This window comes from Gobio gobio (genome assembly GCF_949357685.1).
Source record: "Gobio gobio genome assembly, chromosome: 2".
In the NCBI taxonomy this organism is placed as follows: Eukaryota; Metazoa; Chordata; class Actinopteri; order Cypriniformes; family Gobionidae; genus Gobio; species Gobio gobio.
In genome coordinates, this window is record NC_137098.1 from 23,190,673 (window position 1) to 23,217,903 (window position 27,231).

At 39.3% G+C, this 27,231-nt stretch overlaps 2 protein-coding genes across 4 annotated transcripts in view; both read left to right on the plus strand.

Moving 5' to 3' along the window:
* haus6 (HAUS augmin-like complex, subunit 6) overlaps window positions 1-3,230 on the plus strand; it is a 61,336-nt gene extending 58,106 nt beyond the window's left edge. The window contains exons 11-16 of one of the 2 annotated variants that reach the window (XM_079810953.1): window positions 64-166; window positions 272-365; window positions 468-621; window positions 1,602-1,691; window positions 2,091-2,217; window positions 2,349-3,230. In XM_079810953.1, the coding sequence (XP_079667079.1) occupies window positions 64-166; window positions 272-365; window positions 468-621; window positions 1,602-1,691; window positions 2,091-2,217; window positions 2,349-2,974 (1,194 nt within the window). In that variant the 3' untranslated portion in view covers window positions 2,975-3,230. The remainder of the gene's footprint in view (window positions 1-63; window positions 167-271; window positions 366-467; window positions 622-1,601; window positions 1,692-2,090; window positions 2,218-2,348) is intronic. The other variant, XM_079810954.1, reaches the window with a different exon arrangement.
* A 228-nt stretch (window positions 3,231-3,458) lies between these two features.
* Window positions 3,459-27,231, plus strand: part of dennd4c (DENN/MADD domain containing 4C) — a 159,541-nt gene continuing 135,768 nt past the window's right edge. For both annotated transcript variants that reach the window (XM_079810951.1, XM_079810952.1), the window contains exon 1: window positions 3,459-3,680. The gene's annotated coding sequence lies outside the window, so the exon portion shown is untranslated. The remainder of the gene's footprint in view (window positions 3,681-27,231) is intronic.

Consider the following 27,231-nt stretch of genomic DNA (forward strand, 5'->3'; position numbering starts at 1 on the left):
GTTCTGATTTTGTTTGAATGATGATGATGGTGATGATGATCTGCTCTCTTTAACATTTAACAGGCTCTTGACTTTGTCTCCCCAATGGCTCTTCTCTCATTTGAGCCAGCTTCTGAGGCTAGCTTTGAGGCTAGCGTTGTCTCACAATATCCATATAAACTACCTGGTAAGTTAACCGCTTAGATGTGTGCATTGTGATCATCTTTCTTCTGTAGAGATGGTGTAATTATCCTTGTTTTTTTTATTTTATTTCTTCTCCCTCACTTTTGAGAACTGCTAGAGCAGCCATCAAAAAGAAAACCAGAGGTAACGGAGACCAATGTCCATTTGGAACCAGAAGTCCAGCTGGAGCCAGAGCTCAAAATGTACGACACAATTTGAGTTTTTCTAGATACGGAAAAGTTGGGAAAATAACTTTGTTCCATTTTCATGGAAATCGTGTAACTTCCTCCCCAATTTTTTAACAGCACTTTAATAGCAGCTGAAGATACAGGGGTCCTGCTGTCTTCTGACAGCTGCTTTTCCAAAGATCCAGCAACTTTTGATGCACCACCATGTCAATCTCCCTTGATTTACCCGGTTAAAAATCAGTCTGTGGCCCAGACACCCAGTCCAGTACAGGTAGTTTTGTATTGCTACTTTCCTGCTTGTATCTCTTCATTTTAGCCCCATGCATGCTGGCACAAATAACCATCCCCATCTCAGGTTTTCTAAACGCGCTCATTTCATGTTTGCGGTTAAGTAAACTGACAACCTCAACTTTCGGTTCCAAAAACTGAGGCACCTTTCAAAAGATAGGCAAGCAAAGTTGGCAACTTTTTCTCTGACTATATCCCTGAAACATAACCTTCTCCGGAGCAGGCTAGTTTACTTCAGAGTTATTTAGAGCACTTGTTGCCCTGTTGACTAACAAATCAAACAATTAAACAAAAGTAGTAGTGGCACACTTGGCATCGGTTTCCATGACTCCTAGATTTGGTACTCTAACTCAAGAGTATGTTCATGGTGAACACACAAAGACACTCATCCCCCTTGTTTTTGTTACCAATAAATGAAAGAAAGATTTGGGTTAATCAACCATGGGTTTAGGCTTTATGTTACGAGTCAGTTACCCAGAACAAGCAGTGTGCACGTCATGACAGTTGGGTCTGTTGTTGTTTTTATTACACTACTACATATACAAGTAATTATTTGCTATGCAGTTCTGATAACAGTGGTTCATCAGGTTACTGGTGTTTTTTCTTTAAATTTTTTTTTGCAACTGCAACAGATTAAAATGGCTGTTTGCGGTTTAGTGCCTTGTAGATTTTTGCTCTGGGAAACTGATACATGGGCAGTCCTGAGCAGTGCTCTACCCATCACAAGTTTTCCCTATATCAAACCTGCTCTCTGATGACCGGTGCGAATTGAGAGAAATCGCCACGGACAGATACGGAGCAGACAATCCTCTGCTTGAGTTTATGTAAATGTACAGTGTTAAAAGGTTAATTTTACAACTAATTCCTGTGAGCATGTATTTCAGCCTGTTTACCCTCTGTAGAGCAGAGTCCCACCTTATTTGTTTTCAACATAACATGTTTTTCCCCCCCCCTCTCTTGCAGTTTGGCCACAGGAGAAATCTGCACTCAAAGAATCTCCAAAAGAACAAGGCTCAAATATTAGATTTGGAGTGTGACAACTTGGCAAGTCAAGTATGTGTATTTTTATTTAAGTCGGTTAAATTTATGAAATGTCTTCGCAGTGTACTGTGGCTTAAATTCAGTATCCAGGGGTCGCCTGATGTACTGTTGATGACCACTAGACCTGAAAAGAACAAATTTACTCTCATCAGTTAACAGAATTATGCTTTTGGGCCAATTGATGTGTTCCTTGGCAAATTTGAACCGATTCTGCACATGCCATTTTCATGCCGCAGTGTGAATGTCATGACACTTGGGTCTGTTAATTTCTATTACACTACTACCAGTACATTATTTGCAATGCAGAAATATCACTACCTCTAATAAAAGTGTGTGTGTGTGTGTGTGTGTGTGTGTGTGCGTGTCACACAAAAACACTTTTAAAGAGTTAATTTTCTGTTTGATTCTCAGTTTGCAGAGGCAGTGATCATGAGTCCACTCAATGGAAGAAGTGATATGGACCTTGGGCAGTTATTAAATGCCATATCTGACCCCTTTTCAGCTAGGAAACAGCTATGCCGCACCCCTGAGAGTCTAAGTACAAGTCTTTTGATTTCTTTATTTAGTATTGAGTTATAAATGTTTATTTAGCTCACTCTTAATTAGAAATATTGTTGTTAAACGAGTAGCTTTCTTTTTATTTATCTTTTAAATGTAAACTCTCCCTAGTTAAGGATGTGAGAAGTTCATGGAGAAAAGCTGTGGAGGAAGGAATGGCTGAAAAGAAACAAGTGTCTTGGAATCGGCAAGACAATCTTTCTTGGCTCAAGACCCCAACGGTTGAGGTGAACAGCCATTGCACCAGACCAAGTCCAGAGCCTTCCCTCTTATTTTCAGCTACTCTTGACCATTGCACTCCCCATCCTGTCCAGCAGGGGTCATCCCTTCACTCAACTGTGTCATGGGACTCCTTACAGCTGGAGTCTCTTAACAGCCAAAACTCAAGTGATCTTATTAAATTCAACATTGCTCAGGAAGAGCTCCCAAACCTTTTTGAGGATGTGTCATTTAACAGTGACGGCTCAGCAGAGATCCTTGGTAACAAGGAGCGAGAGAAAGAACTTGTACTGCCACCTGTTGAACTGGCACAAATGTACTTCGAGCCCTCTTTAGACAAATCCGCTTTCAGAGACTCCCCAGTACATTCAATGAAGAGCCAAGGCTTGAGCCACTGGACTGCTGATGAGAAGATTTTCTCTCTTGATTTGGACAAGCTTGAGAGTCTTTCCCATCCTTCTCCTGCAGAGAAATTCACACTTCCCAGTTTATTGAATTTGACTCTTGATGAATACTAACATGTCTTAATAAACAATTATTGTTTACATACTAGTATGATGCCAAATGAAATTCACTTACTGCTTGATGTATTTCTGCTCATTCTAACCACAATGATAAGGCTTCTATCTCACTGGTTTGTCTGAACTATGTGAATTCTTGTCGTCAATACTAAACTTTAGTATGTACAAACTAATTGTAAAAGGTAAATATTGGCTAAAATGTTGGTGTTCTTTTTTTTTTTTTTTTTTTAATAAAGACTATTTGCAAATCCTTATTTATCTCTGGTCAATTTAAATACATTTCTTTTCTGAATTTAATTTGTGCAAATGTACAAACACAGTATAGTTTTGTGCTCTAAGGTGTAAAACCAGCACCAGCTTGATTAAACCAGCATTAATCATGGTGTGCACTACTCTAGATAGGTGTCATCTGTGCAGGGCGGAAAACGGAGAGAAATGAGTAGCAGCGAGTCACTCATGGGCGTGTCCATCCGCCTCCAGCAGTCAGTCCGAGAAACCCGAGAGCGCACCAAAGTAACAAAACACAAACATGGCGCCTACTTGCTGCCATTCAGGCTAGCGTTGTACAGAAACAAAGTTTCCAGGAATAAACAACGCGCTCTCACTGTGGACGTTTTATTATCTCTCGAGACGGAGTGGACGGGCTGAAAGTTGCAACTTGCCTACATGTCAACGTGTTTTCCTATAGTGCTCTGAACGGCTGGTATGTACTGCTGCGTTTGAAGTTGCTAAATGTAGACAATCGCATTGAGTTTTTTCTCCGGCTGGTAGTTTAGGAATGTCTTATTTTCGCAGTCGTTCTGTTTAAGGCGTGCTTATTTCCACGAGTCGGCCGACATTTGTTGTTAAAACACGGACTCTGGTTTGCTTTTTATTGCCTCAAAGTAAGTGTAATCGAGTTGTGTGTGAAGATGCAACAGTTGGATACCGTAGCTCGTTCACAGGCCTCGTTAGGAGGGAGATACTGGATGTGTGTCAATCTAGTGCGTTGTCTACCTAGACAATTTTTGGGGGCTGAAATGTATATGATGTATAAATGCGCATAAAATGTGTAAAAGGCAGTTCGCTAGTTTTTGAGATGTGGTGTCTGAATTAAAGCGTGCAGGGTGTGTCAGCGTGCAGGTATACTGCACTTACATCCGCCTCTGAAGTTACAGAGACTAAGCCAATTCACTTTATAGGCATATATAAACACAAATATATACAAACACACATTATATATATATATATATATGTGTGTGTATGTAGGCAGGCAGGCCTATGTATGAAGTCTGGGCATTCATGACACTTACCCCTGGTTTCACAGACAAGGCTTAAGTCTAGTCCCAGACTAAAATGCATGTTTGAGCTGTTTTAACAGAAAGCAACTTGCACTGACAAATCATACAATATGTCAGTGCCATTGTTCTATTTTAAGAGGCACACCAGTAATGTTTTTCTAAGGCACGTTTATAAAAGCTACTTAGATTTAGTCCTAATTTAAATTTGAACTAAGGCCTATTCCTAGCTTAATCTAAGCCATCTCTGTGAAACCAGGCCTAAGTCTCAGTTTTGCCTCAAGGCCTGGTTAAGGTGTACAAACATACCATTTTTGTTTTATATTTATCTTGTTGATATTGGTTTTAAAGAAGACATTGTATGGTTTGCCATTGTGTCATCTGTAGCAGAGATGGAAATTTGTATATTTGGTATGTTTACAGATCAATTTTAGTCACAGCTCATTTCATATTTGTACCCCATGCAAATGGGAGGCTGACGTGCCAAGCAGTGACATTGGTGTGACAATTGTTAAACAATATAAAACATACAAATTAATTTACAGTTATAAATACATGCTGTGCAGAAATGATGACCAGTTACAGTGTATACAATTTTTCTTTCAACTTTTTATTTTTTATTTTATTTTAAAGAAAGGTGTTTTCCAACTGATAATATGCCAATTCATAGTTTGTTGTTTTCATACTTTTATTGTGTTTAGAGAGAGATGCTTGTATGAGAAGCTTGGGAAGACCAGATGTCACTGAGTGCTTCACATTTAAGTGATTGATCAATAGCTGTAGTGACCTTGACATTGTCTGGATTTACCTATTGTCTGTGCGGCAGGCCTCTGTTCATTATACTGAATTATGATCTCTAGGTTGAAGGTTTTGTGTGTGCCTCCATGTTTGTGAAGGTTTTGTGTGTGCCTCCATGTTTGTGTGCATGTGCGCTGACCTTGCTGTCCTCAGGAGTGGTTACAGGTAACTGTGAGGCATTGTGGGTATGACATAAGACAGGCTATGTGGCAAGAGGGCAGGGCTGCTCAAATGAATGGGAAACACAAAACCACACGATAATACTGTGTCTGTGCTCGTTCTCTCTTTAGCTTGAAAAGGTTTAGGCAGTTTTTGAGAAGTGAAATCAATAATGTCATGTGACTGAGTTGTTACGTTTGTGCCCTTGGCACTTTGCTAAAAAAAACAACAACAACAACAAAAAAAGAACATGCTTTTTGTTGGGTCATGATAGTAATGCAGATTTACAATTAAAATGGTCTTGTCCTGGCATACTTACAGAGGGTATACAAATTGCTTGAAAATGTTACACTTGCAACTTTTTGAAATGTAAAAAAAACAACAATCCAAGCTAAAGTCTTTTTCCCACTCTAATGCAATATTGAAACCAACCAAATTCGTTCAACTAACCAAAATAACCTTTTTTTATTATATAGAATTTTATACAATACAAATAGTTTCAAAGCAACTTTACAGTGATAACAGGTTAATGGTGCATTTATAATGGGGCATGTTTCTCTGTTTGGAATTAATGGAATTAATCACTTCCAAACTCTTACTAAAATGTAAATATAATCCTCCAGTCATTTAAGTGATGCTGAGTAATCCTGAATAGATATCTCTGTAGGATTTAATTTACACCAAATTATTATTATTTATGCGTTATGTGTTGATATTGACGACGGCCTTTATAAGGAAGAAAATCCCTTAAAAAAAGCTTTAGAAAAGTGCATAGAGCTGCTTGATTTATTTGTTGTTTGTTGATTTTCAAATATAAAACTTGTTGAAACGTTTTAAGTGTGTGCATCTGTTCTTTTTGAACACTTTCATCTCATTTGAAGAAAACCGTGGTAATATTGATAACCGTGATAATTTGGGTCACTATAATCATGATGTGAAATATCCATACCGTTTCATCCCTATTCATTTGTTACAGGGGCAGCAGTGGCTCAGTAGTTCATGTAGGTTGTCTACAAACCGGAGGTTGGTGGTTCAATCCCTGGTTCCACCTGACCAAGTGTCGAGGTGTCCATGAGCAAGACCCCTAACCCCAGCTGCTCCCGACGAGCTGGATGGCCGTCGGTGTATGAATGGGTGAATGTGAGGAAATATGTAAAGCGCTTTGGATGGCCATGGGTCTGTTGAAAGCGCTATATAAATGCAGTCCATTTACCATTTACATACATTTTATTTGTTTCAATATTACATTTCACTGTTAAAAAAGTCCTGTAAAAATTACATTAACTTACTGGCAGCAGTTTGCCAGTAACGTACTGTAAATTAAACTTACAGTAAAGATACTAGTGATGCACCGATCATGATTTTACATGGCCGATTCCGATACCGATTTTTTTCAAGAAAACTGGCCGATTCCGATACCGATTTCCGATTTTCTTTTTTACACAATAAAAGAACAAAAGTATACATGAACAAGATGTTTATTTGGTATTTAAAAGGCTAAATTGGCTTTTGGCTAATGCAAACAAGTCCGCAATCTGAAATTAACGGGAAATTGAATTGGAAATTAAAAGGCTGAAAGGTGAAATTAAAGGCAACAACTGCATATTCTGCAATACAAACAAAGATGTTACTTAAAGCAGCATTTTTTTTTTTTAATTCAGTGTAAAGAAAAAAAGTCTTTACCAGTGAAATTAAATAAAACCAAAGTATAAATTGTTCCAAAATGTTAAATCAAATGTTTAGTGCAACGAAAAAAGCTAGGATGCTACAGCAGGTGCTTTTTAAATCAAATTAAGTCAATGTAATTTTAAGGTAAAATAAAAATGATCATCCTATAGGCTACAGAACTGATAGTATTTCATTTCAAAAGTGCATGCATGTTCTTTTTTAGGCTACAAAAATAAGTATTTCGGCTTTGTCACAAGTTAGTCTGTTTCGTTCTCATCCGATCCAACACGTGAGAAGCTGAGCTGAACAAACGCTCACTATCTGTTCGTGCAGGGCGCGGAGAGGTAAGCTCGCGCAACTTCAGCTCGCGCAGGAAAGTGGCTCTTCATTCCCTTCAGCGGATTTCGTCTCTTCCCTCAGTTCTCCAGTTTCCGTTTGTAACACACAAGTGACATGTTCGCGAATGATTGGAATATAGGCATATGTGCACGCGGGCGCACTTCTGAAAAATTGGCAGAAAAATACAAAGAAAACCAAAAGCAAAAACCGTCCGGTTCCGGTTTTTGGCTGGTCAACCGGTGCATCCCTAAAATATACTGTATTACTATTTACAGTGCCATTTAACATACTGTATTTTTTTACAGTATAGTAATTTTTTACTGTAAAACACAATAATTATATTAGTTTACTGTAGGGCTGGGTATTGTTCAAAATCTTTCGATCCGGTGCCAATTTCGATACCTCAGTTTCGACTTTAAGAGCGAACACGGATAAGGTTACATGCAGTTGCACAAATGTTCACTCGCGAGTCACGACGGGGTTTATGTGCAATCCAACACTCTCCATTGACTTTGCATTGCGTGAGGCTGCCTCCTTGTCATTTCGGACTTATAACAAAAAACCTAACAATGTCTAAAAGCATATATGTGACAAGGTGTACAGCAAACAAGCTAAAAAACACAGAAATATGTTTTTATAAGCGGTCGACCCAAAAAAACGAGCGTTTAAGGAGCCAAAAGTGGATACATGCAATAAGACCAAGGGGTTAATCCTACACCCGGAAAGCGTACCTTCCATAGGGTGGTTGCTAACCAAGCCATCACCTGCTGTTAGCATCCCATTGACTCCCATTCATTTTGGCGTCATTTTGACAGCGAATAACTTTACATCTGAGGCGTTTAAAGACTCCATTTGTCCATTGTTTATTTCTTAAGAAACACGACAATGTATAAAAGGCTCCATTACCTTGTATCTTACACTATCGCCGCGTAGAAGCTGTTTTTGTAAACATAGGCAAATGATTGCGTCATAACCACTCGACAACGCATAGTAGAGAAATTACCGTATAGACAGGAGGAGAAGCTCGTAGGCAATCTTTTACTGTCTATGAGGCAATCGGGGTGACGTGGAGGCATAGAGTCCGATAAAGTAGATAAATAGAGAGCCAAAAGTACCGGGACAAAATATTTAAACAACGTGATTCAGATTGCACAACTACTAGAAGACTTGCCACTGTCAGACAGGTTGCTCACGTCACATCTACGTCGTCAATCTCAGTGTGAGGCTGCGCAGTATGCTCAGCCATCAGGAAGTGAGTGCTTCTACTTGACTTCACTTTTTCAGGAAGTGAGTGCTTCTACTTGACTTCACTTTTTCTCCCTGAAGTCTATGGGGTCACTGTGTCCATTTATTTTACTGTCTAATGAATAAGACGTGAAGCTTCAGCAGGAAGAATGGGTAAATTTTGGGATCCTGACACTCAATATATCCAAATGTCAGTTTTATACATTATATTTCCTGTGTCTGATTACGTTCTCCTCCAGTGGGCGTAGTTCTCAGTGTAATATAGCATGTCGTGCTCTGTCTCAATTGCCTGTATCCACTTTTTTGTCCTTAAACGCTCTTTTTTGGATCAACAGCGTATAAAAACTTATGGGTTTTTTCGTTCTGGGTTGTTTAGCATGTTTGCTGTACACCTCATCACATATCAGCTTTTAGACATTGTTCTGTTTTTTGTTATAAGTAAAAAATGACAAGGAGGCCGCTTCACGCAATACAAAGTCAATGGAGACGGTTTGATTGTTTTCCCCCCCGGGTGGGCGTAGTCTTCAGATTATGACACGTGTCGCTCTATCGCTATGCTACAGGCTCACACAGACACAGCCGCTTGGCTTTTGGAACTGAAATTTGGCACCGAAAGATAAATAATTTTTTGTTACTCATAGTATCAGAGTTTTTCGTTCGATACCATAAAAGTATCGCCGTTCGGTGCCCAGCCCTAGTTTACTGTTATTCATTGTCCACTTTTTCTATTGACTGTAAAATTGTACAAAAGGTTAATTACTGTATTTCAACAGGTCCCCATAAATAACAATAAAAAGAAGCAATGACAACTGTTTAACTTTTTTTTTATTTTGTTTTTAATCATTCAATTGCAAAACTTTGTTTTCTGAAAGCCTGCAGCAACTTTTAAACATAAAATTTTAAAACAATTCATGAACACATTCAGTCATAAAAACTTACAAATTCAAATGGTCTCAAGTCCAATCTATTTAAAAAAAAAAAGTAATTTCCTCTACAGAGTAGACCAAAGGGCTTTACAGTAAAAAAAAAAAAAAGTCTTTTTTTTGGGGGTCAGATTTTTGGGGTCCAGCCGAATACCGAATCCACTGGTTAAGATTCGGCCGAATCCGACTCCCATCCTCAGTCCATTATCACAGTAAACACATTAATGAAGTAAACAACATCCACAGCAGTGTAGGGATGCTATTGAACATTTAACCGTTAACCGAAAGTAAAAACTTTGACCGATTTAATACTATCAGTTAAACGGTTTAAATGTTTTTAACGCTTTAAAAAAAAAAAAATGTTATGCATGGTTAAGAAATATGCTGTATAGCGTTATTTATTCACTCACGGAGCGCGTCGACATGTGCAACCACAAACCAGATATATCTCGCAAAATGAAGCAATGGAAAAGCTTACTGTGTGGGACCATTTCGACAGAAAAATTCAGCAGTAGGGCAAGCTCCTGGCTGGTGGAAAGCAAATGAAAGGCGCTTCCCGAGGCTGGCCACTCTAGCGAGGCGTTATCTCTGTATTCCAGGGACATCAGTGCCATCTGAAGCCTTGTTTAAGGCTTTTAATATATTGTCGTGTATGTTCTTCTCACCGCTGTTTCCTGATGGTTTATAGAAAAATGACCCTGAGTCATCCTCGGTCGTTTCAAAGAACAGCACAACGGAGAGCGCAGGAGGCGCGTGCGCTGTCAGCCGAGGCTCGCACGCTGCGGAGACAGAAGTATTGAGAGGTTGTTTTCTGCCGCAGGTTTAACTGTCAACAGGCTGCGCTCCAGACTAACCCACATCACTTAGACATGTTACTTAAAAAACATACAAGGTGTGGATTAGGGCTGTGTATCACCAACAATAGCCACGTTTACATGCGCACTTTTTTGTCATTCCGATTAAAATCATTCCGATTGAAAGATTCGGTGGACTGTTTACATGAGACGTTATCTAAACCGATCTGGTGTTTACATGTGCTGACTTTCAGTAGGAATCCTTTTGTGGCATGCGCACAGTTTGTCTGCCGCGTCAGATTCGTAACGTTAGTATCGTGGATCAATAGTTCTGTGTTTTTTAATTTTTATATTTATTTATTTTTCTGTGGGCGGATATGCAGTAGTTTAACCTAATTTATGTCCTATACAATGGCTATTTCAACAGCTGTGAATGATGAATACGGAATCAAAAATGAATTTAATTCATTTGTTTTGAAAAACACAAAATTAACAATAAAATGCACTCAAATTATTAATAAAAACATATACGGTGAAACATGAATGAAGCATTCAAGACGTGCTCAGCATCATTACTAGTAGTACTAAACATATATATTTCAGATGATTAAGGAAAGAGACCATAATCACAAAGGTATAAATATTAAAGAGCACCTATCATGGCATTTAAAATGTTCCAAATATTGTTTTAGAAGTCCCCAACAACAGTTTTGCATGCATGCAATGACAAAAAAGACTTTAGTTTTCTTATAATATGCATTTATTTTTACCTGTTTTGACAGCGATCCTCAAATGATTCCTTTAGTGATTCACTTTTCAAAACCCCGCCTTTACGTGACGCTAATCTGCGGTGATTGGTCCGATGACCCAGTCAGTTGTGATTGGTATAGTCTGTGCAGATATTTTCGGAAACGGAACGCCCATCAAAGTCTTTTAGTGACAGTAATTTGTTAATATGTGTCAGGAGTTATGAATATGAAAACCGCGTCTGTACCGTTTGATTGTAATATGAGCCTCAGCTGATCTCATTCATAAAAAAACTCCTCTATTCTCCTCACGAAAACTTGCGACAAATCAACATCCCTCAGGGCTTTTAGTTCAAAAGTGTGCAGATGAGGAGACATATTGATAGATTCTCATATGTCTGTGTCAAATTTCTAAACAGAGGAGTATTTTTTATTCAATACTTCCTCAAAATGCGCAGATATAGCTTAATCATAAGCGATTGAGTCTCTTATGTGTTGTTTTCAATTCATACTGGCAGCCGGAGGGCGCTCTGTGCACATGTAGTCCATGTACAGACAGACGAAGAAGATACCATGTGCCATAATAAAAGTCCATAATAAAAGCTTCCTGAGATCGCGAAACATACATTTGACGACTAATAAACACTTAATCGCGACGATGTATGGTTTGTCTTCAAGCCACTTAGTCTTCAAATGCTCATCCTTGGGCAGATGAAAAAAGTTTGCTTTTGAGTCGCACTTCAGAACACAGTGTCTCGTGGCCATGATGTTTTCTAGTTTTCACTGGCGTCTTGGAGCGCAATAAGTGGGCGTATTGTATTCAAATAACTTGACAAGTTGACGTCATCTAGTCAGAGAAAAAGCTTCGGTCTTCTAACGATTCTTAAAAATGACTCAGAGTCGACTCTTACTTTTGAAAGAAAATAACTATATATACGGTGTACTGTCATATTTCAAACTATGCAGGATATTTTTGTTCACTTAGATCTATGTTACACACTACATGAAAGGTAAATTTCAAAATTCCATGATAGGTGCTCTTTAACAAAATTAATTAAAGTAGACTGTGGGTTACTTAACCAATTTGAAGCAGTTGTTGATTTTTTTTTTATAGCTAACTTAACTAACGAGAAACAGAGAGCAGCTTGAATGTTCCTCGTTGAAATGGCTCTCAACGGCCACCAGGACTTGTACAGTTTTATAAAAGCTATTTATTATTTGTCGTAAAGTGTAAGAATCACCTCAGAAAAATAAATTATTCTGTCAGGCGCAGTTGAAGCCTATAGGACAAACGCTGTCAAGATGAGATGTGTAGCCAGGCTATGTCTGTGTCATTATTCCAACATCATGTTCATAACATGTTACGAAATAAAAAGTTTAATACCTCAGAAAAATGAACTTTCCTCTCTTGTCAACATTAGCCTGGTGTGAGCGCGGCACACACTCTTCAGTTGAGGAGGCGCGCGCTGTATATCACGTCACAGAAAGACGTGCACTCAAAGTAATCGGATCAGATCGTTTACATGGGGGAATTTTTAGTTTGATCGGTTCATGAAAAGGTTTATCCCACCCCTCTCAAACCGATTACAATTTCAATCGGTTTGGCCATTTTTATTCCGATTGAGGTGTTTATATGGAGTATTTTTATTCGGATTGGACTTTTAAACCGATTACAGTGCTCCATGTAAACGCACCTAATGTCATGATACGATACGCATCACGGTACTGAAGTCACGATACGATACGTATCACGATATGGATCAATTTGGAATTAAATTTCTTTTGAGCAGAGTTTAGTAACAGTAATATCTGTTTATTGAATAACCAGTGTTAGAACAGTTGTGATAACTGAAAAAATATTTAAGTTAAATTAAATAAATAAATTGTCACAAAAAAATGTTGGAAAGGCTTGGTTCAATATTGATTATTTTGGATATATATCAGGTACAATACATGGCAAATTTTGGGACTAAAACAAATCTTGCGATAAATCTAAAATCTAAAACAAATTTGGGAAAACAAATCTCTTAGCTAATGCTGTAAACTATGGGAGTCAGTTGTACTGTAATATTAAAGGTAAAAATTAACTGATTTGTACAAAAACTTAAATTACACTACTTTACATGTTTTTTATAATAATAAAGTTATAATTTTAACTTTACAAATTACATAATCATATAATGTACATCTTTTTTAAAATACACATTTAAATGGTGGCTGTCATAAAAACTTACCAGATTAATTAAAACATGCATTAATTATTGAAGAACATTACAAATTATAATGAATATGGAATATGGTGCATATATTTAGCAAAATGCTCCTCTCTAGAGTAAATTTTTCTAGCTGACTAAAGTATTAAAGCTACACTGTGTGATATTTTCCCCCCTCTAGCGGTGAAAAGGAATATGACCATCCAGTGAATATATAGTTTCTGTTCCTCTCAATTCCGATTTCGTTTTAACTCCTACGGTGGCCGATTTAGTCCAAGATTTACATGGCTTCCAGTTCGACCTCGTCCACATTTGACACGGTGAAAGGCGAAGCTTGAATTTACGGGTATGTCCCTCTTTGGCTAATATACTTTCAAGATGTATGTATTTTCAATGGCATATTATAAACTTACGAGTAGGGTTGGGTACCGAGTGCCAAAATTCAAACGTGCTTTCGCGCTTTGGCTGAGCCAGAGACAGACGCTCAGCGCTCGTCACATCACAACTCATGACAACTATTCAGTGTTTTCTACCACATCATGTTTATTTCAGGTTTCAGACATTTAAATGCTCATAAGTACTAGCAAAAAACACACACTGATGTCTATGAAAGCGGCTATGACAAACAATCCTTTCAGACGGTTATAATTTGACTAACGTTACGTGTTTTATTCACATCAGATACATGCACATTATATAGTAACTATATAGTTTACTCTATTCTTCTTCCAGTTCTCTGGTCACTTACTTTCATGTATTTCGTGACACGAGAATGAACTCAAGTGTTGTAAATCCGACAGATCCGATTCTGAGGCGCAAACTAATATGGCGCCACCCATTTCGCTTTATAGATCAACTAACACACATTCACTCACACATTTGAACATCAGATAGTTTGTGACACAGTTAAGAAGTTTGTGAATATTTTGATTAAAAAGAAAAAACGAAATAAACCCGATACAGCTGAGCTGTCAGCGCTATTGCGGCTGCTGTGTGTCATGTGAGAAACATGACGCGTCGCCATGGAAACATTAAGGCGATGCGTTCTAAAATATTTAGCCAGAGAATATGATCATACTTCAAAATAAAGCTGAAGCTCGAAGCTGGTTTGTAGCATACCAAGAATACAGACTACTGCTGTTATTACTGTAACTGTTATTTAGAGTTATATTAGGCTTGTTGTAGTTGGGTTAGGTGGCTTAGGTTTTACTGTGAATTTGTAAATAAGTCAATAATAATTTGTAAATAAGTAAATTGTGTTTTGTATTTATTTATATTCATACATTTAAGTATACATTAAACTTTTAATAAATGGTTCAATTTAAATAAAAAAATAAAAAATAAAAAGCCATTTAATGTCATCCACCTCGTTTTGTGTTTTTTTTTTTTTTTTTAGTATCGGTTCAGGCACCGTTTATGCACCGGTACCGTTTTAAAAGTATCGGTTTGGCACCGGAATCGAAAAAAACCCAAACGATACCCAACCCTACTTACGAGAATACTTTATTACTTGAAAGAAGTAAATATACATTAATGAGCACATATATTTTTGAAAGAACTAAGTGTTTTTAGCTAAGAATAAACTAAAAAAGTTACACAGTGTAGCTTTAAGGTGTAGCGCGGCCGCTTCTCTAGAGCTGAGCTGCGCCAAAGCGATCTCACGCCACAGCGCCAAAACGGTATTTATGTTTTTGAATTTCGTAATAAAATGGACGTCATTTGAAATCCGAAATTTGAAATAAAAAATAAAAAGCCATTTAATGTCATCCACCTCGTTTTGTGTTTTTTTTTTTTTTTTAGTATCGGTTCAGGCACCGTTTATGCACCGGTACCGTTTTAAAAGTATCGGTTTGGCACCGGAATCGAAAAAAACCCAAACGATACCCAACCCTACTTACGAGAATACTTTATTACTTGAAAGAAGTAAATATACATTAATGAGCACATATATTTTTGAAAGAACTAAGTGTTTTTAGCTAAGAATAAACTAAAAAAGTTACACAGTGTAGAAAACTAGCCTTCTTCAATCCGTCTCTCTTCTCCAGTGGGTTGGGCTAATCCAAAAGTGAAAACAATGGGGGTGTTTTGAAGACAGACTGTTACCTGTGAAAGAGGGGTGCTCTGAAAACACCCCCATTAGCAATTAGTGCTTTCCACCTGATGAAATGAACGCGGCGCGGCAAAACTGATGAAATGAACGCGGCAAAACTGATGAAATGAACGCGGCAAAACGGACAGTACAGATCCACTTTTGCGGCACGACTGAAGCGTGGTGTTGTGACGCTTCCCCTCATGTGTATGTTGATGGGCGTTCCTCAAGTTTACCGCTATGGGCGTGCGTTTGAGCCAGCGGGGAATGAAAAACAAAGGACGGGCGAGAGACTTCTCTTCGCCAGTTGGTTGGGCTAATCCAAAAGAAGTGAAAACAATGGGGGTGTTCTGAAGGCAGACTGATACCTGTGAAACAGGGGTGCTCTGAAAACACCCCCATTAGCAATTAGTGCTTTCCACCTGATTAAATGAACGAGCCGCAGCAAAACTGATTAAATGAACGCGGCAAAAACTAATTAAATGAACGCTGCAAAAAAAATCGACCAATCAAAATTTTGGTCGAGCCAGAACGTATCGACCAATAATCGACTAATTGACTGGGAGATTACAGCCCTAGTTCATTCCTTAACTGAAAACTGCTTCTCCATTTTAAATGTCTTGCACTGCTGCTCGCGTCGCGTTGATTACATTCAAAAGCACACAGTAGCGATACGTCAGCTGCTGTAGTGTTAATTTTGTCACCTATTTTTAAATTAGTCTTAGTCTTAGTCTTATGCCAAATGTCCTTGTTAGATATTTAGTCATTCACATATCATTTTTTGTTAGTCAAGTTTTAGTCGACTAAAAGTCTTGTCATTTTAGTTTAGTTTTAGTCAAAAGACAACTCAAGGTATCTTAGTTAAGTTTTAGTTGACTAAAAGTCTCGTCATTTTAGTCCAGTTTTAGTCAAAGGAAAACTCAATATATTGTGTGGTAAAATAGTAGGCTGTACGATTAATCGAAAAATAACCGAAACCGACATTCAGAACCTCTAACCGACGTATTTTTCCCATGTCGGTTATTTCGGTTTTCACGTGACTCCGCCCCGTCAGTCACATCAAGTGCAGTTTGAAGGCACACAGAGAGATGCAGGAGCGGTTATCTGTGTTTATAGATACCCAGAATCACTATAGTAACTGTATGTTTTACACAGTTTATACAGGTCAGTTAATTGCTGTTCTTATAGCCTACGCGCTGACACACACACACACACACACACACAGACGCGCAAGCCCCGAAGCCGCTTTCACTTTCGTGCTCATAAAGTTTGTCAAGTAAATGTGTTTAAAGGCTTGCCAGTTTTAACATTTAAAGCGATTGTGAACTATTCAACAACAACAATACGGAAAACTTCTCTGTTCAGTGCTTAGCTTTTTTCAGTGACACAGAGCCGAGCCGTGTCTCTGAAAACGCGTGCGCCCTGAAGGCAGACCTCTCTCACCTGCGTCCTCACAAAGCTTTGTCATTTGTATGTGGTTTAAGCCCTGCCAGTTTGAACATTAAAGCGAGTTTCGACCATCAGATGTGTATTATGTTGAACTAATGCCTGATATATTTTGACAAACGAACACTCAGACAGAAGCTGTGACTAAAGAAAAATCACTAAAGTAGCTTAGAAACTCAACCGTTATAGGCATACATTTTAATACCTTTGAAGTAAGTACAAACCACAGCTTCATAATGAATAGAGACAGTAAGAGTAATTCACACACACAATCACTCTCTCATTAAAGGTCCCATGGCATGAAATTTTCATTTTATGAGGTATTTCAACATTAATATGAGTTCCCCTAGCCTGAATATTGTCCCCAAGTGGATAGAAATGTTGATCGGTGTAAAACCGAGTTCTGGCTGTCTTTCTCTGCCTTTGAGAAAATGACAGGCCAGACGAGCCAATCCTGAAGTCTCCTGGTTTGACGTCCAAGCAGGAACGGTTACCTCCCTTTCCTCCACCCAGAGAATCTGGCACGCCCATGCAAACGCTCGAGAGATCATTGCTTGTGAACGAGTGAACGCTGGCAGTTTCTCAGTGTTTGGATGTACAAATGAAAACAGAAGTCTTTTTTCAGTTCCTTCTGATCTGTGATCAGTGTTTTTTTATGTGTAGCTAATTATTTATTATTCGTGCACACGCAGCGGCTTCTCTCTCCCGACAGAACGGTGTTTTCGTGTTTTCTATCTTGTGAGTCAGTGTTTTTGTACGTCCTCGTCGCGTCTATCTGTTCTTAAATGTGCATACAGTCGGGAGTTTCTGCTCAACATCGGCAGAGCCACATCTTTAGAGATAAACATCACACACGCCGAAGCTCGGCCTTCAACATCCCCGACCCCCAGTACTGCATCTGGCCCACAGCGGAGGCACCAAACTCGGCGCGAGATTAAGCAGACGGGGGGTAAGCGTGAGGGTATCCGGCTAGGCTAGCCAGCTATTCCCACAATAAACTGGATTACATTCGATTACTGCTGTTGTGTCTTTGTTTGCGCTGTGTACTCAATGCGCGTCACTGGCGCTTTTCATATGATTGGAACATATCTAGAAATAATGCTTTAATCAACACTTACTAACTCGTTCATCTCGCTGGAATGGTACATTGCATGTGTTACAAAGTTGGTAGAATAATGATTAAGACGGACTCGGCGTGACTGGGACTCGTGTTTATTCAGAACTCTCAGAGACAAACCCAATAAACTCGCGCTGACAGACAGCGCTCTCATAACTCAGTAGTTACTATAAATAACTTTGTTAGCAATCGCTCCGTCTCCATGATGTCCGGTTCGCGAACGAATCATTCTTTTGAATCGGTTCTTTTTAGTGAACCGAGCCAGTTCACCAAATCGGACTGAATCGTTCTAAACGGTTCGCGTCTCGAGTCAGCGCTGATCCATAATTTACTAAAGTTACTAACTTTCTGACATGAGTGACAGCCCCTCCGACTAGAAATAAACGAATAACCTGAAGTATATTCTAGTAACTACAACAGTTCACCCTGAACTGAGTCATGCTGAGAACTGATGTGAAGTGAACTCAGGTCCATCCGTCTCTCTGGCAGCAGCTCGTGCGTCGTAGACCTCGTTAAACCACGCCCCCTCCGCTCATTTCAAATGCGTGATGTCAGCCAATCACAACAGTGGCCGTTTTAACTGAAGTCTCACAGCAGACACGCCTCTTGAAACAGGGCACTCAGCCACAGGGCAAACAGCAGTATAGAAAAAATGCCTTTTATTTCTAAATTATGACATTTTATGATGTAAAAATCATACTAACAATATAAGTACACCTCAGGAAACACTATAAAATAATAGAAAAATGCCATGCCATGGGACCTTTAATGCATTCAAATAAATGTAATGTAGGCCTACAGTGTTAATTTATCTGTATCTGATATACAACAAACAGAAATCTGCTCCATAGACAATAACTGCTGAAAGTGAACCGTTTCCTTCAAGTATTTTAAAATCACAATGCACTTTTTCATTAGAAAAAAAATTCCACCTTTTAATAGTAGAAAATATTTACAGTACAAGCCTTATCCGTGAACTTACTCAAAAACCTTATGAGGGCCAAAAACCCCCCCCAAAAAAAGCAAAATAATCGTTCATTAACCGTAATCGAGGTCAAATGTTCAATTAATCAAGGTTTTTATTTTTGGTCAAATCGTTACAGCCCTACAAAATAGGTTACATAAAATATATATAACCTGCATAATGTATGTGCCACAACACCATAGCTAACTGGTTGATTTACAGCGTTCCTAAAATCAGCATTAGCTTATGAGACGATGGGAACAAATATCAATTTCGATCTTGATGTATATAGCTTACTGTACATATAAGGAAAAATACGTCTTTTAGTAAAATAAGTCTTTTTAGTCTTTTTAACTTTTTTGGGGTTAAATTATATTTGCTTGCATTCTTTACTATTCACTAATACTTTTTTGAGCAACTAGACTACATGTATATTTATTAAAGAGCCATACAGGCACCAGTAATGGCATTACAAGTGAACATTTTTATTTTTCCAGCCACAAAATGACTCTAATTTGCCTCTTTGCATAGGAATTCTTTATTTTAACCTTAATTACTTTACTCATTGTAAATAATACAAATATTAGAAGAAAAATGTTTTAAGTGGTCATTAATGGACCATACTTATTGCACAAATTGTAGTTAGTACCAAAAGATCTCCTCAAAATATTCAATAAATATTATTGAACTAAAATATAGGCTATTTATTTTAAAAATAGTTAAAGTGTATGGTCACATTTGACCACCAATGAGTATAAGTGTGACTAATTAGTAAGATAGCTAAATACAAGAAAAACATTAACATTAATGTTCACAATGTTGCATCTCCATCACTCTCCATAATAAAATGATACAGTAAATGTGGCTGACGTAATAATCAATGCACACTATGCTGTACTGTTTACCAAAAATTGCTGCAAACACCTGTAAAGTGAAGCTGTTGTGCATTCAAATGTATTGACACAGCGCTAGAAGTATTGAGCGCTCCGGGAACCACGTGACCGCGTGCGCCGCCGCAAGATCACAGGCTGGCAACAACAGGAGTATGAGACCTGTACATGAGCAACAGCACCAACTCTTTCTGAATATTTTGAACAGCTGAATATTCTGAACAGCTGAATATTCTATCTCATGATGAAAAAGTAGAGACGATTGTAGACGAAAATGAAGAGAGATTTTAGGGATGGCGAAAACTAAACATTTTCTTGACCGACCACCGAGCCTCATTAGCCGGTTGAAACCGGTTAAAGGGGTGGTAAACACCGATTTCACTATTCTAACTTTAGCTAACGTGTAATGTTGCTGCTTGAACATAAACAACATCTGCAAAGTTTCAACGTTCAAAGTTTAAAGAAAAGGGAGATATTTGCTTTTAAAGAAATCAGTTTCTAAGAACTACAGCAAACGGCCAGTAGGCGACTACAGACATTCCTCCAGGGTTGGTGACATCAACAGGCTCAATATTTACATAAACCCCTCCTCCGAGAATATTAAATAAGGGGGGGTGAGGCCATTTTGTATCGTGGCGCTGTTGTGGTATAGTTAGGCTGGAGTGTTGTTGCTGCGATGCCGAGGAAACGCTGTTATTTTCATCCGGATTGCAGGTCTGGGGTACTTGCTCTGTTCAGCAGTCCTTGGGACGGGGGTGCGTCGCAGAGCGTTTAACATACAGCATGTTATATGCACGTGTGTTTGAGTCAGCGGGGAATCAGGCGCGCGCAGGGCTCCCTGCAGCACATCAAACAGAGGAAAACATCCACCGTCTTCGCGATTTCAATGCCAGATTTGCACAACGTCAGCTGCGTGAAAAAAACACTGCCGGTGCGTGGATGCACGACGCGCGCGCTGCACATTTCACGGAGGACAACACAATCTTCCACAAACTTCGCGAGTTCAATACAGGATATGCACAACGGCTTGTCCTGAAAGCTGGATTTACAAACAGAAGCTGTTTACGGGCCACAACCTGTAAGTCTGATTTATTTTTCATCTATGTGTTTTCCTGTAATAGGTTGTAGCAAGGAAGTAAACAGATGACAACGCTGTTCTGCAAACCTGAAAAGTCTGTTAAAAGCTCATTCATACTTAACGTTATCCGACGAACACCTAACGTTACAAACACTAACGTTAAAATCTCAACAGCGAACCTGGCATTAGTGTAAATGATTCTTTGAGTAGAGCTTTTATGTATTGTTTATCTACAGGCATGCTAAACATGGTTATGTGTGTGATTTGGCTAACTTACTAGTTAAAGCCAGTGCTTAGTGTTCGTTTTGGGTTAGTTCTTGCGACAGATATTTGGCTATAATCGTTCTAAAAATACAAAAGTTAAAGTGCCATTCAGTAGCGATCATTATAGATCCGCAGTCTTTACTCTCGAGGACTGAACAGGTTCTGCTCGATCATCTTCATTCAAATGTTCTGGGTCTGATTCGGGCTCAGATTGGTGTGGTTTTATTGACGCCGTTGTTTCTAATACTGAACAGCCTCCGGTAAGGGGCGTGACGTTTCCGACGTGCACTGCGGTTAGCGAATCACAACACACTGGGCCAGCTAACCAATCTGAGCCCACTGCGTATTTTTGAGGGACTGGCTTCATACAACCCGGAAAGCATCAGACCGTTTTACAAGGAGGGACAGAGCAGTGTAGAATAAAGGTCAAATATATGAAAAATAAGGCAATTTTTTTTTTAAACGAAGCATGAACACATGTTACAATGCACCCCACAAACACAGTCAAGCCTTCAAAAGAATGTGTTTTACCACCCCTTTAACCGATTAGTTTAAAATATGCTGCGCTATTTGAAATGACAGCCGCGAGCCGCTCCTGCAATTTCGCAACTCTGTCGCATCTCTCTGCCGCTCTGCCTCCCGCTCTCGGCGGGTTGGAGAATCTGGAATGTATCATGCTTGTATTCCGTCCGTGTACTCTGTTTATCATTGAATAACAGGCAGCATATCATATCATGTGTGGTTCAAATAGGCGCTATCCCCCAGCCAAATGAGAAATCAAATATTAAAGTGATCAGTTTTCATACACAAAATGGTCTCACAGACTAGCTGTCAGAAAAGGCGCTTTTTTGTGTTGTGTTGTGTTGTGTTGTGGGGAAGTAATGTGATTAGCTGGTGTCACTATGACGGTCGCGTCAGCACCAAGCTTCAGCCACGCCCTCCGTCAAGCGTTGACGCCGAAGCCCCGTGTGAATGCGGCGTCACACACACACTGTCCCGGCGCCACCTCCCCTACAGCACGAAACATGAGTCCCGCAAACGCGGCGCCGATGAGCTTGTTTGTAATCGGAGGACAAATGGCTCCTTAGTTTCAAAATGGTTTGGGTACAAGGTGATCGCGTTGAAAATAAAGGCATTTGTCTAGCGTTAGAAGCTCATTTAAGAAAATGACAGCTCCGAAGAGACGCCGCTTTAGTTCGAGGTAGTGCTAACAATAATAAAGAAAGATGATGATCAACACCTTGGGCCCTATTTTAACGATCTGAAACGCAAGTGTCAAAGCGCGAACCGCAAGTAACTTTGTGGGCGGGTCTCGGCGCTGTTGCTATTTTCCCGGCGGGATAAATGGCTCTTGCGCCCGGCGCAAATCTAAAATGGGTTGGTCTGAAGTAGCTTCATTATTCATAGGTGTGGTTTGGGCGTAACGTGAATAAACCAATCCGAGCGTCATCCAACATTCCCTTTAAAAGCAGGTGCGCAAGTTCCATTATGGATTGCTATTATTATGGCGTATTTACCAGGCGCACGCCAGGAGCGGTTCACAGCCGAGGAGACTGATGTGCTTGTAAGAGCAGTGAAAGACAGAGAAGTGAAGTTGTAATGTTGTACATTATGGTAAAGGTGATTTCACAGTCTTTTTTTTTTTCAGTCTTTCAGTTTTTTCAGTTTTTCAGTCGATTTTTTTTCCTGGTTCTTGACGGACAAACCAATTTGTCAGATGTCAAATTTATGCCTATTTTTTCACATCTTCGTGGCACACCACAATGATTTCCGTCATCTCATGTGTTAATATTTTTTTAGTGTAACAATTTATGATTTGCAAAAATAACTGTTGCATCTGTGTCGATTACATGAGCAAAGTGTATGCGCGTTGTGCATGCTATACATTATGGTCAAGCATGCGCCCTTAAAATAGCATAATGAACAACGCGCAACGCGCCACTGACTTTAGACTAGGTTTTTTCTGGTCAGTGGCGCAATTGTTTAATGGAACAGCAAAATAGCACCAGGGATTGTTTGCGCCGGAACACGCCTCCTTTTTTGCGCTGAACCGCCCAGGGAGCGCAAGTGCATTCACTAGTTTAGCGACGTGCTTCTGTGGAGGGAAAAGCGCGCTTTGCGCGGGTGCAAAATAGGAATGACACATGCGTCGGTGTACAAAGTCAATTGCGCTGGGTGCAAGATAGGGCCCCTTATGTGTTACCACTGAAATGTAGATGTAATATATTTCCAAATGTAAGCCCATCTTATGCGGAATGTTGTAAACAATAACCTTGAGTGTTTTAGCCTGTTTACTTTTTGCAAACCTTGTGAGCGCGCAAACCCAAACGCTGTGACCTCGCGCCAAATGTTTTTATTGGTTTATTAAGTACAAACAGGCGAGTTATGAAAAATTGAGTGTGAGGGATTTGTTCACTTCAAACTAAAATATTTTGGAATGAGATGGCTAACTGTAGTAGCGTTTAGTCCACTGTCTATAATAGCCTAATTTAGAGATCACTTTTTTTTTTTAACCGACAACTTTGATCGGTTAACGTTGATACGGTCAACCATCGGTCAAACGGTCATCGGTTAACATCCCTAAGAGATTTTATCTTAGTTTTTATTTTATGCAAAACATTTTAGTCTCGTCCTTTTTCGTCAACAATAATGCATGTTAATTTAGTCTTAGTCAGCGTTTTTGGACATTGGTGCAATCTCGTCATCGTCATGGAAAAAAAGGTTGTTGACGAACATATTTAGTCTCGTCTCGTCTGACGAAATTAACACTAAGCTACTGTATCGATACGTGCATCGTCAGGAGTTCATGACGATGTATCGTTGTATCGATATTCTGAGCACAGCCCTAGTGTGGATTGAGGTAGCCTAGGCCTGCTATTTTTATTTGATAAAAAAACAAAAAACGATTCCGGTTCTTCAAAGCTTCAAACGGATTCAGTTTTGTCATCTTAATTTGGTAATTATTTAAGTGAAAAATATTAAGTGTAGGCCTATTTATTTTATTATTTTTATTTATATTTTATCTGATCTGTATGCACGGTAAAATAAAATAAATTTTGGCTGCTGTCCGTAGATTCCTTCATACACAACTCGTATTCTTTCGGATGTTTCATACGCAAACGTTTTAACAGCGGCTGTTGTTTAGGGTCCTTGCCACCACGAGACAAATCTGCATTGCAAGTTGAACATGTAGCTCGACTTGAATCGCTCGACTTCGGATTCGGCTCGACTTAAATCTTTGGATTCACAAATCCTGGATTCGGTGCATCCCTAGTATTTAATATTTAATTTAATTTAGTATTCACAGGCATTAGTCTATATCACCAGATGCATTCTCAGGTACCGAAATTTGGTACCGATTGATTTAATGTGAATCGGTACTCTGTAGTACCGACGTAATTCGGTCGGTGCCCTTAAAAGTACAGAGTTTGGTTCCCAACCCTTATCGGATCTGTCGGATTTACATCACATACAGGTGCTGGTCATATAATTAGAATATCATCAAAAAGTTGATTTCACTAATTCCATTCAAAAAGTGAAACGTGTATATTATATTCATTCATTACACACAGACTGATATATTTCAAATGTTTATTTCTTTTAATTTTGATGATTATAACTGACGACGAAGGAAAATCCCAAATTCAGTATCTCAGAAAATTTGAATATTACGTAAGACCAAAGAAAGGATTTTTAGAAATCTTGGCCAACTGAAAAGTGTGAACATGAAAAGTATGAGCATGTACAGCACTCAATACTTAGTTGGGGCTCCTTTTGCCTGAATTACTGCAGCAATGCGGCATGGCATGGAGTTGATCAGTCTGTGGCACTGCTCAGGTGTTATGAAAGCCCAGGTTGCTCTGATAGTGGCCTTCAGCTCTTCTGCATTGTTGGGTCTGGCATATCGCATCTTCCTCTTCACAATAAGGTCAGGCGAGTTTGCTGGCCAATTAAGAACAGGGATACCATGGTCCTTAAACCAGGTACTGGTTGCTTTGGCACTGTGTGCAGGTGCCAAATCTGCATCTCCATAAAATTGGTCAGCAGCAGGAAGCATGAAGTGCTCTAAAACTTGACCTTGAACCTCAGAAAACACAGTAGACCAACACCAGCAGATGACATGGCACCCCAAACCATCACTGACTGTGGAAACTTTACACTGAACCTCAAGCAACGTGGATTGTGTGCCTCTCCTCTCTTCCTCCAGACTCTGGGACCCTGATTTCCAAAGGAAATGCAAAATTTACTTTCATCAGAGAACATAACTTTGGACCACTCAGCAGCAGTCCAGTCCTTTTTGTCTTTAGCCCAGGCGAGACGCTTCTGACGCTGTCTCTTTTGCAATGACCTTTTGTGTCTTGCCCTCCTTTACCCCTTTTCCACCAAGGCAGTGCTAGAGCTAGTTCAGAGCCAGAGCTAGTCCCAGTTCATAGTTGGTTCGACTGAGGAGCCTTCTAAGAACCGTTTGCTTTTCCACATGCTGAGAGCCACAACTGAGCCATGTCTTACGTCACTGTATACGTCTGATCTTTCTCAGCAACACTAGCGAGGCAGCGGCAGTGTTGCCAAGTCTGCGGTGTTCCCGTGGAATTGGGCTACTTCATCACTGCCGTTTTTCATGTCCGCGGGTTGAAGCGACCCCAATTATGTGATATTTAGCCCCGGGAATGCGAATTTTAGTAGGTAACCATGCCAAAAAAACACATATTTTACCCCCAAATGTGATTTTTTTTTACCGGGGAAGCCCCCCTGAAACGCGATTGGGCTTGTTTTGAGTAGCAATTGGGCGGGTTTTGTTGTGAAAACCTGGCAACCCTGGGCAGCGGGAAACATAAACACACCAGGCTTGTTCGAGATGCATCGGCGCTGCGCAGACCGATCCACGTATGATATATATATATATATATATATATATATATATATATATATATATATATATATATAAAAAACGCATGAGTGAATCAAAAGCATAAGGAGTCATATGCTCTCACTGGACTCGTTATCATACGGCGCTCGATCTGCACAGCACCGCTGCGAACAAGCCTTCCATCAACAATGCAAACGTTGCATTACTATTGATTCACATGGCTTTACGATCCTACATCGGCATCAAAACACAACGAAAACACAGCGAATCAAGCGCATTCATGCAGTTCATCGTAATTTGTATAGACAGAGATTACAAACGAGCAGCAGCTGTTAGCTCCATTAGCTGCTATTTCAACAATGGCGGATCTCAAGTTTGTGTTGGTCTTGTTGACCCCGCCCCCAGCGCCTGACGTAATCGGTTCTTACTTCTAGCCCTGTTCTAGCCCAGCAATGTTTTGGTGCTACTTAAGAACCACTTTTCCTGGCTCTGAGCTGGGGCTTTGGGTGTGGAAACACAAAGAACCGATTTGAAACTAGGCTCTGGCTCCGATCTAGCTCTAGCACTGCCTTGGTGGAAAAGGGGTACTTGTGCAAGGTGTCAATGGTCGTCTTTTGGACAACTGTTAAGTCAGCAGTCTTTCCCATGATTGTGTAGCCTACAGAACTAAACTGCACTCTAAAAACGTTTACTATGATTTACTCATTTTTTTTGGTGAAACATTTTTACACAAAAAAATGTAGTAAATTTTAAAGCAGTGAAATCAATTACATACACCGTATGAGCTGAGCAAATGCAAGTAAAAAAATTAAGTAGATCTTTTTAACTACATGTGGTCCATTTACAAATAAAAACTCACTGCGGGTGAGTAGAAAAAATTGGGGGAAAAACATTTAAAAAACAATATTTATGAGTAAAATTAACTGTTTTTACTTATGAGTAATATTAACTCTTATAGTATAACTTAAACATTAACTTTCATTTCCTCTAAACCTTTGTAAAATACTCCACACCACACTTATACATGACATTGGCCTTTATTGTCGATGAGTAAAGCTATACAGCATTTATTACAGTTTTGACATGTACAATATTTTACAACATATTTACAACATTTAAACTCATGTAACAAACATTTTAGGAGAAATTTTTTTAATTAATTCAAGTGTAATCAACCTGTCTGTTATCCCATTTCCACCGTATCAGCGGCGTTTTTCGAGCCTGAGATAGCTCAAAGATGCTGCAACGCGCCTGACTCCATAACCTGCCAATTAACAAACAGTGCACAGTTTTAAGAACATTTTATCATCCAAATTAATTATATTCATTATCTTAAGGAATAAAGTTGTGTGTTTTGAGCAATTCAGTAGCACCAGG